At 41.0% G+C, this 10,892-nt stretch overlaps 1 protein-coding gene across 3 annotated transcripts in view; it reads left to right on the top strand.

The window, feature by feature from the left end:
* The first annotated feature begins 261 nt into the window (after window positions 1-261).
* LOC121315378 (palmitoyltransferase ZDHHC14-like) overlaps window positions 262-10,892 on the top strand; it is a 75,920-nt gene continuing 65,289 nt past the window's right edge. The window contains exon 1 of one of the 3 annotated variants that reach the window (XM_041249408.1): window positions 262-1,337. In XM_041249408.1, the coding sequence (XP_041105342.1) occupies window positions 1,099-1,337 (239 nt within the window). In that variant the 5' untranslated portion in view covers window positions 262-1,098. Of the gene's footprint in view, window positions 1,338-2,319; window positions 2,514-7,024; window positions 7,172-10,892 lie in introns of those variants that run through there. The other 2 variants (XM_041249409.1, XM_041249410.1) reach the window with 2 other exon arrangements.

Raw genomic sequence — 10,892 nt, 5'->3', positions numbered from 1 at the left:
GAAGCCTGTCAGTCCACTGCTTTCTCTTCGTGTTTTGCAATGAGGGCAGAGTGCGATGCTGTGAAATCATCCACTGTCGTTCCGATGAGTGCTGGCAGGGCTGTCGCTCTTCTTCGACCAGCCTGCCCGGCTGACGATGCCATTTCTACATGTAAAGCGCGTGAGGATGCTGTTTTAAATGCTACCCCCCCCCCCCAAAAAAAAAAAAAAAAAAAAAACAGGATACAAAATAAGTTTAAAAAAAATTAACGGCACATGTCACCAATACTGGGTTCCGTATGCTATAGCTGCTTGGAAAAGCAGTGGAAGCGAAGAGCGGTTCTTTTGAGGGATTATTGGAAGTGACACCCTGTGTCGTCCTGAATTGAAAAGTGCTTCACGTATGGGTAACAAAACTGTCAAAATCTGAAGCGAGATGAAGTGCAACACAGCCAGATGACTTGATGATGTTGAGAACGGCCTTTAAGGACTAAATAAAAGAAGTGTCATTATAGATTGAGGAAGCGCTGGGGAGTTTAGAGAGGGTCGATCGAAATGAACTGGGGACGGGACGGGACGGGACGGGGACGTTAGTTTTTAATAATAATTAAAGTTGTTAATAATAATTAAGATAGTTAATAGTTAAGATGACATGTTTGTGGAAAACTCAAGTCGGAAAAGTTATATTAATTAAAAAAAAAAAAAAAAAATGTTTTCACTGGCCTGGCCTTTTTATTACACTGACACATTTCAAAGGAACAGCAATCTTAACTACATTAGAATCACTAATACAGTGTGAATTACTATGTATTACCGGACATCCTTTTAACATGTACACGGCTTTAAAAAGTGGCTAGATTTCAGTTAATTGACACATAACTCGTGACGTTGTTGCACATTCAGTTATTTAGCGAGCATTGGAGCTGAATTCTTTTCCAGTCATACGCAGTATTATGTGCGTGGAAGATGTTTCTTTTCTTCGTTGAATGGTAGTCATTCCCCTGTATGTGAGTGTTTACATAAGCAGCCCGTTAGGAGGGTTGCAGTTTCCGCATTTTGCCTCAGCGCAGCGGCAGTGTGCTGGGATTGTGCTGGGATTGTGCTGGGATCTGCTCATTGATGCTTCCCGGCGGTGGTGGGCCCATGAAAGACTGCGAGTACAGTCAGATAAGTACTCGCAGCTCGTCGCACATGGAGTCCGCACACACAAGCAACACTCCCAGGAGGAAATGGGAAGTTTTCCCCGGCAGGAACACGTTTCTCTGCAATGGAAGGATTATAATGGCTCGACAGACCGGCGTCTTTTATTTCACCCTGGTTCTCATTGTGGTCACCAGCGGACTGTTCTTCGCTTTTGAGTAAGTGTTTTTTGTTTATTGCATTATACGTGTTTTATGATTGGCTGCACGCTGCTTCTGCCTCTCCCCATGCTCCAGATTTCCAGGATTGCATTAACACATTAGCATGGCTTTACCTGCATACAGGTATATCAGGGACTGTAATCACTAGTTCTTCACTTAGTTACGTGTTCAGGTTTTAATCTTTGTAAAAACTGCAAAGTAACTTTTTTCGTTAGCCAAAAAAACCCCCCATAAAACTGACCAGTGAGACATGGCTTCAGTACATATAGGAATAGGCTTTATGAAACAGCTTTGCTGTTTTCTACATGAATCGGGATAGTTACAAAGGTATGTCGGTTCTTGACATTGTGTTCGTTTGCAGTAAATCGATACAATGCAGAAAGCAGATATAATGAAAAGAGCCTGGATCTCTGGCTGCAGAGTTGCTCACAGACACGTAGTGGAGTGGGTGAAGAAATGCATTCACATGCACCTGCAGTGTCCACGCTAAACAGGGACATATCCCGAACAGTAATCTGTATAAAACTGCCACAGACTTTTTGATGGTAGAATTGGCACGGGTGTGGAAGTAATTTTGATTAATTATACTAACAGCTAAAACTGAGTTTAAAAAAAAAAAGTTCCATATACAGTAACATTTAAAAAAAATAAAACCTAAGATGCATTCATTAAAAAAAAAAAAAAAAGTTGTTTTATAGATGTTGAATTGAACATTGTCATTGAATGTGCAGTTTTTCTTTGTTTGATTCGCTATACTTATAATTCTTGGCTTGTTCATTAAATTTTAATGTAAAATATTACTGCTCATCATGACACAGCACAAATGAGTCTGCCTTTAATCACGCAGACCTTTCTTCACAAGACAAGATCAGTGCCAGTATCAGGTGACAATGCTGGTTGTATTTTTAATCGCCCTTTGTTGTCCAGGAAGTGGCAGGACGTATCCATACCAGATTAGCGCTACAGCTTCAGTGCCGAGAGAGACGTTCGCGTTATGGAATACCCGGCCACTTCTCAAACTGATGGGTTTCTGGCTAGTCTGGACAATGCAGAGAACTGCTGGGTTCATGTAAAGAAACAATTTATAACAATGAAGGGCACGGTAGAAGAGGTGAAACCATTGTACCGGAATGACTCATTCAAAATCTCACATGCACTTCGGTTTCCGAAAAGGTCAGCATTACATAAATCTGGTTATTTATTTTTATTGCAATAAAATGGTTACCATTTTATTTTTTTATTCTAGTGGGGAATGGAAATCTACCAGTGATTCGCGCATTTATTCAAAAAGAAGGGCCAACCCATGGTGATAGGCTGGAATATCAATTCCCCCCCCCCCCCTGTGACCTGTTTTGACCAATCAAGATAGAGTATTTAAAAGACCCATTGTATAATAGGAGTAATGCATTCTGCTGGGATGACATCATGCCTCGGGTGGTTGGGCACCAGGCTGCAGACAGAGTGGTCCAGCCCAGAGAAGTGATGTCATCCTGGAGTGCATTATTCTATACAATGGCTCACACTGTAAAACTTAGCAAATAAGACTCATTTCATATGTTTAAAAGTGATTTGAATTAGACAAATGTAGTAAAGTGTTAATGATGACGCTGTAATAATATATGAATGTTCTGTCTCAGGGGTGGTTCATTTAAGTGTCTGTTTGAGCCTGCTCTGAGCCCCGCGTAACTGGTTATGTCATACGACTGTCCAGACCTATTTCTGACAGAGGCATACAATTGTGGTAGAAATGTATTGAGGTGTTCTGTTGTGATAGTTTTCAAGTTTATATTTGTGTTACTATCACTCACACAGTAATAAAAAACTTTGCCTGCCCAGTTGGTTTGTCGTTTCGTGGATGCTTCATTTCTGTCAGATTCTATCTTGTCTAGTCCCTCAGAGTTGATCTCCGGGTGTGTGGGTTGTTTTTTTCTCTCATTGAAACGTGCTGTCTGGTCTCCTGGCTGCTCTGTGTTTTGAAGGCTTTTTGACAGATGAGGTTTCCACAGTTGTCATGTTGTTATTGTAAAATTCACTTCAGGAATTGTGTCATTTATTCTGTGTTATTGACAGTTGTGGTGGATTGATATCTCTTCTGGGTTTTCAGTGAGAAGGTTGCTGGTACTAGATCTGAGATAGTATGCTGGGATAACATCCCGTGTCTAGTGCAAGGCTGACGATCCGAGCTCAGGAATTTTTCTTGCCATTGTATAATGTACAACAATCTCCTATTGTTTTGACGCCCCATGCACAGTGTCCAATTAAGGAGCTTGTGGTGCTGTAACCCTTACATATCAATGGCAGGATGCACATGCTTTGAGTAGGGCTGGAACAAGACACTAAAGTCATGATAGGATACCTATTGCAAATATGCAGGTGAGAGCATGTATTCCTGTATCGCAGTACGCAGGTGAGAGCATGTATTCCTGTATCGCAGTATGCAGGTGAGAGCATGTATTCCTCTATGCACAATGAATCATTACAATGTGTTATGTTGTGCTATACACAGTGAATGGTTACTATGAATCTGCTAAGTGCTCCTGTCACAGTGCTCTGTGAAGCTGGCCCTTGGTTTCTATCAATAGCTTGCTAGCTAGCATCCTGCTAAGTGCTCCTGTAGCAGTGCTGTGTGAAGCTGGCCCTTGGTTTCTATCAATAGCTTGCTAGCTAGCATCCTGCTAAGTGCTCCTGTAGCAGTGCTGTGTGAAGCTGGCCCTTGGTTTCTATCAATAGCTTGCTAGCTAGCATCCTGCTAAGTGCTCCTGTAGCAGTGCTCTGTGAAGCTGGCCCTTGGTTTCTATCAATAGCTTGCTAGCTAGCATCCTGCTAAGTGCTCCTGTAGCAGTGCTCTTTGAAGCTGGCCCTTGGTTTCTATCAATAGCTTGCTAGCTAGCATCCTGCTAAGTGCTCCTGTAGCAGTGCTCTTTGAAGCTGGCCCTTGGTTTCTATCAATAGCTTGCTAGCTAGCATCCTGCTAAGTGCTCCTGTAGCAGTGCTCTGTGAAGCTGGCCCTTGGTTTCTATCAATAGCTTGCTAGCTAGCATCCTGCTAAGTGCTCCTGTAGCAGTGCTCTTTGAAGCTGGCCCTTGGTTTCTATCAATAGCTTGCTAGCTAGCATCCTGCTAAGCGCTCATGTAGCAGTGCTGTGTGAAGCTGGCTCCTGGTTTCTATCATTCTCTCTATCAATTAATTATGGACATCCCAGAAATAAAACTAATTCGCAGGAACTCTTGTTTAAACTCCAGTCATGTAAATATGACTGGTAGCTGTGACCTATTGTCTTCAATGCGATGCTCCACTGTCTTCTGGGATTCTTTGTCACCAGTGATTATTATTGTACAATTAAAAACAATTTTAAAAATGGTCCTTTTTTTTTTTTGTTCTAGCCCTCGCCTTACCCAGAAACAGTTAACAATACCGACTTTTTTAAAACCGTTCTATCACTATTATACAGATATGTTTCTTTATTAAGTAATAATATGACAAGTTTTTCAGTAAGGACGACTGCAAGCCAAAGGTTGCTTGTTAAAATCTCTGTGGGTCTCTTCACAGGGGGCTGTGGAACTGCAGATTGCCATGTAATTCTGTCTTTCTACAAATGTTAAGACATCTTCATGTCTCTGTTGGGAAATCAAGCTGAGCTTGAATGCTCTTGGTGGCAGTATGCTATTAGGCAGTGCTTGCCCCTTTATCTCTTGGAGGGTGATTGTATTACTGTACAAACAGATGACTAATTACCTGTAGCACATATGCACTTGAGAGATGTTTTCTACAATCCAGTTTGTGTGTATTTGTTGGTTAATATTGACGGTACCCATCTGAGTAAGCTAATAATGAAATAGCCTTAGTGTTTCTATAGGAGACTAGAATGTATAGGGTACTGCAGTATGCTGAATGAAATGCTTTGTTCACAATGTGAACGTTTTGTTATAAACTTTTACAGGTACTGTAATGTCTCTGCGTGATAACATTAGTCAGTTAACAGTTTTAAATCAAAAGTAAGCCTGATGCATTGTACAGTGAGAACAATAATCTGTTATTTAAATTTGCTACTGTTATCATAAAGTGGGATTTGATGGGTTTTATGTATTGCATGATATAAGGTATGTGTCATATCCCAGTATAGTCCATTTAAAAAGATGTCTGTGGAAGAGATTGCTTTAGCTGTACCAGTCCTATAGGGAGCCTGCTGTTTAGACCACAGCTTTGCTTGTGACTGTTGTGCAGACCCAGGGAGTGTTCTCTGCTGTACTCTCTCCCCACCTGACAGACCTGTACTGTATACTGTCCTATAGCTACGTTATCAGCAGTCAGTCTGACAAAGTAGTTGCAGTACTGTGACATAGCTTACTTGTACATCCCTGTCACGGCACACATTACACAATGAGCACAGTATGTGTTAAAGCAGGTAATGACCTACAGTACTGTGCATCTACCATTTGTACGTGTGAGGTCAGTTAAGACCTTATGAAATATGAAATGTCCCTCCAAGCAAGCTGGTCAAACGTTATCTGCTGCATGTTAATTATTAGTGCATTACTGTCTTGGTAAGCATCCTTTAGCTCTGTAACCAAGATAATGGAATATTTATGAGTGAGACTGAGGCTGACGTTTGACTACTGTTGGTATCAGCACTGCAGGACATCTCTCAAAATGACACCCGATCCTTTCTCACAGCAGAGTCAGTCACAGTGCAATACAGCAAAGGAACTCTTTCAGTTCTTTCAAATAATTTCAGTCCTCAAATGGCCACAATAGCCTACACACTAATAGCAAACGTCCAATCAAATAAATGTGATTGCTGCATGCTAAGCCATAAAAATAAATACATTAATAATAATAATAATAATAATTATTATTATTATTATTAAACCACAGGGCGCAAATAAAAATGAAAGCATAAAGGACAATATTAACACTTCTGCCCTTTTTACACACAGTATAGTATCCTAAAGCTCTTTTACAATAAAACATAAAGACCATACAGACAAAACAGAAATGAGAAATAAGCAATAACATCCATACAATTAAAAAAAGAAAGAAAAAGACATTCAATCAGGCACTTTTTTAAAATTGTATTGGTGTTGATTTGATTTGGTTTTGCTAGGTTTGTTGTTACTGTTATACAGCGCCTTGATCTCTTGAAAGACGCTTTTATAAATTCAACAAATAATTTTTTATTTTAATAATAATAATCAACACGATCAAATGTATGTAATAAAATAAAGAACAGAAGGCTTTATATTATAGCCTAATAAATACAGGAGTGTAGTGTATTTGTAAACACTGATATGATATTAAACAACTTTCGTTTTATAGTCTAAGCTTTCACAATTATTTTCATCAAATCGAGAGATCTTGCTAGGAACGCAGGATCGATGAGGGAGGCAGTGCCTGCTGTGTGCTGTTTTTCATAGAGTGTTTCGATAGTGTTTAGTTTGTCAGTTTTTGGAAGGAAAAGACAAGGTAAGCTGTTGTACTTGTACTTGTTTTAAGAGATGTCATAACTGAATCAATAGATGTTATGTGATAACATTCTTTTAAAAAACTAAAATGCAATCGCACTTTAAAAACAGTTGCCACGCCAATTTTAATAGGCTACTGTTTAGCCAGAGAGCACGTGCTGACACATTACAAGGAATAAATGCGACTGGAACATTAAACATTAAAGCATTGTTAGTGCTGAACAGACTGCTGCAAGCATTCTGGAGCACCCAGTATGAGCCGAGTGATCGCTGTGGTTCAGAGAAACGCTCAGTGCTCTCCACTGGCAGCTCTGCCAAACCAACCAAGGAAGTGAAGCACAGTGCTGTCTCTACTCTCTCTATATACAGGTCAGTCGGTTCTGAACTCTGTCTACGCTCTCTGGATACAGGTCAGTCGGTTCTGAACTCTATCTCTGCTCTCTGTGGATACAAATCAGTCGGTTCTGAACTCTGTCTACGCTCTCTGGATACAGGTCAGTCGGTTCTGAACTCTATCTCTGCTCTCTGTGGATACAGGTCAGTCGGTTCTGAACTCTGTCTACGCTCTCTGGATACAGGTCAGTCGGTTCTGAACTCTATCTCTGCTCTCTGTGGATACAGGTCAGTCGGTTCTGAACTCTGTCTACGCTCTCTGGATACAGGTCAGTCGGTTCTAAACTCTATCTCTGCTCTCTGTGGATACAGGTCAGTCGGTTCTGAACTCTGTCTACGCTCTCTGGATACAGGTCAGTCGGTTCTGAACTCTGTCTCTACTCTCTCTGGATACAGGTCAGTCGGTTCTGAACTCTGTCTCTGCTCTCTCTGGATACAGGTCAGTCGGTTCTGAACTCTGTCTCTGCTCTCTCTGGATACAGGTCAGTCAGTACAGACAACTGCAGGTCCAGTCCCTTCATCTTGTCCCTCCTCCCTTTGGAGAGACATATGAATCTGTCCTGTTTTCCCGGCTCTGGATTTATGTGGACACTGTAATCTTGGTGTGCTGTAATGTGTAGCAGTGTATTACAGTGACAGGGTGTGCTGTACTGTGTAGCAGTGTGTTACAGTGACTGGGTGTGCTGTATGGTGTAGCAGTGTGTTAGTGACTGGGTGTGCTGTACTGTGTAGCAGTGTGTTACAGTGACGGGGTGTGCTGTACTGTGTAGCAGTGTGTTACAGTGACGGGGTGTGCTGTACTGTGTAGCAGTGTGTTACAGTGACGGGGTGTGGTGTACTGTGTAGCTACTGTGTCACTGCTACAAGAAAAATGTGTGAAATGAAAATCGTTGTGCACTAGTGCATTTCATCTTGATAACACAGACAACTAGTAAACACTGACATGTACTGGAGGAGGCAGCCCGGTGCTGCAAGGCCAGTTGTTTTGTGTTTGTTTTCAAGAGCAGTCTGTTTTGAGTAAATCGTTGTCACAGATGGTTTGAGTGGTGCGTGTGGGTGATGACGTCAGATTAGGAAATGAAACATAAACACTGGATGGTACGGGGCTAAACCACGCTGCTGCACTCGTCTTTAATAAACAAAATAAATAGTTAAACAAAACAAAACGCTTTACATGAAACAAAAGAGCACAAGGGGCAAAACAAAACGAACACAAACAATAATTCACGTTTACTTTAGAATGAGTACCTTTTACTCTCTGGCTGGTAGCATTCGCTCTCGCTGTGATTGTCCAACTCTCCAACAACCATGAGCCCAGAGGGGGTCTTTTATACTGTGGCTGGAGCCTTAACTACCCATTTAATAAATGACCTCATTGAGGCTCCAGCCACATTCCCACTGGTTTTATTGGGATGGGGAATTTACCCCCATCCATGCTCACTGCACTTTTTTCACTGGTCTCCAATTATAGCAGGCCTTGTTTTGCGTTGTGTCATTTTTTTTTCGTAAGGAATCAGTCCTGGACCAATCGTTCACCAACAGTCATTTATTGCAGGTACAATACCTCACACACTGCATCGCAGGAAAAAGAAAAAGATGGCTGAAATTGACCTCCTCTGATACCACATCTACATACATCAAAGGAAACCAATTCATTTTCTATACAGAAATAATAATATAAAAAAGCATGTGCCTATTCATACAGATAACTTAATTTCTAATTAAACTTTTAAATGTTTACTCATTATAATTTCCATTTACACATTACTATATTTACAATTTAACAAAATTATTATGTTCTATATACATAGACATTTATATTCATTATGTTTCTATTATGTAGTTATATTGGGGGACAATAATAAAAAATAAAAAAGACAAAAAATAAACCTTTCCCACTACATATCATCATACACAAACACATTAATAACGATATGTAGAATAATTAAACCAACTAATATAGTAATAAAAATATATATTTTCCAGAGAAATAAGAGCGATGTGGAAAGACAACCTACCTGTACCAAGTACATCACAAACTGGGCAGTAAGTCATTGCAGTGACAACGGTTTCTTACAGATGGACTTCCTTCAGATGCTGAATCAATTACCTTATTGTCTTCTTCCTCTATTGGCAATGGTAAAAAGTTCACGGGCGTGATGAGATTGCGATGCACAGTTTAACAGACAGTGTTCATGTTGTGGATCACAAAGGTGCGAAGGGCTTCGTTCTTCTTGACCACGATGTAGATATCACTTTCCCAACTGTCTGCAAGCTTCCTTTTTCCATGTTCTCCCATGTTTGCTCACAATACTGTGTCTCCAGTATCGATAGATTGACTGTTTTCCTTTCTGTTGTAGACATCAGCCTGGCACTTCTGCGACTTTGTGGAATGGTGTTGTGCCAATTGCATTGCCTCACAGACCCTTCAGAGCAGAGACATAAGTGTTGAGATCCACAACTGTCTTGTCTATCAACACACTGTCAAACGTCGCATCCACTGGCAACCGTGGCACTCTGCCAAACATCAACAAAAAGGGTGGATACCCTGTCGTCTCATGCATAGTGCAGTTATACGGGGATGTTAACATTTTCAACATTCTGGGCCATTTAGCTTTTGTTCTTGGTGGTAGAGCTCGAATCATGTTTCCCAAGGTGAGGTTGAATCATTCTGCATTGCCATTGCCCACCGGATGATAATGTGTGATATGCGACTTTGTAACTCCTGCCACTTTCAGATTAGGTGGCATTAAAAATTTGCACCTTGGTCGGAATGGATGCATTTCGGGAACCCATATATACAAAAGAAATTATCCCACAGTCCTTGAGCCACTGTCATAGCTGTTTGATTGGGACATGGCAATCCATTTGACAACTTAGTGAAGTGATCTGTCACTACTAATACATCGGTGGAATTGACACCAGTCTCCACAGTCCAGAAGTCGATGCACATTATCTCTAGAGGGGCGGATGTTACTTTGTTGACCAATGGTGCTCTTGCTTCTGGCTCTGGTGTTTCACTCACAATGCATCTCTTGCCACTATGGACATAGCTCTTCACATGCTGCTCCATTGATGACCAAAAGAACCACTGCCTGGCCAACCACAACGTGTGTTGTTCCTGATGGCCTGCTTTGTCATGTAATCTTCCTAAAACAGTGGGTTTATGGACCGAGGGTACCACATATTGGAAGACTTTCTTTTTAATTAAGTGCTTCGAGACTCTATATAATACTCCAGCACGCAGAATTAATTCGTGTCAATGTCACAATAGCTTCAACACACCTTTAGCTTCCTTAGCTTGCTCTCTGCATAAAGGTCTCCTTTTCCGTTGGACATAGAAAAGGACTCATTCCAACATGTCATCCTGGCGTTGTTTCTCACTCAGCTCTTGGGTTGATAATGTAGACAATGCAGTTTGTCCTTGAAACATCCAGAATTGCAGGTGTTGAACGCAAGCCATAGCTCTTGCTTCACTACATGTCTGCCAAATCTGGTGTTGGGCCATCACTGCTGGCACTTCAGTGTTTGAAACTTGTCCAAAAAGTATGTCATTAGTGAAACAGCCTTTGCAGAACCACAGAGCCAAGTTGCCCATATTTATTTCTACTTAATTAATGCGGCTGTATTCATGGAGACCAAGAAGCGTTGTAAAGGCTGTGCACTACTTATCATCTTCATGTAATTCAACATTGTA

This window comes from Polyodon spathula, chromosome 5, assembly GCF_017654505.1.
Source record: "Polyodon spathula isolate WHYD16114869_AA chromosome 5, ASM1765450v1, whole genome shotgun sequence".
Lineage (NCBI taxonomy): Eukaryota > Metazoa > Chordata > Actinopteri > Acipenseriformes > Polyodontidae > Polyodon > Polyodon spathula.
Note: the sequence above shows the minus strand (reverse complement) of the source record. Positions and strands in the feature narration are given on the sequence as shown.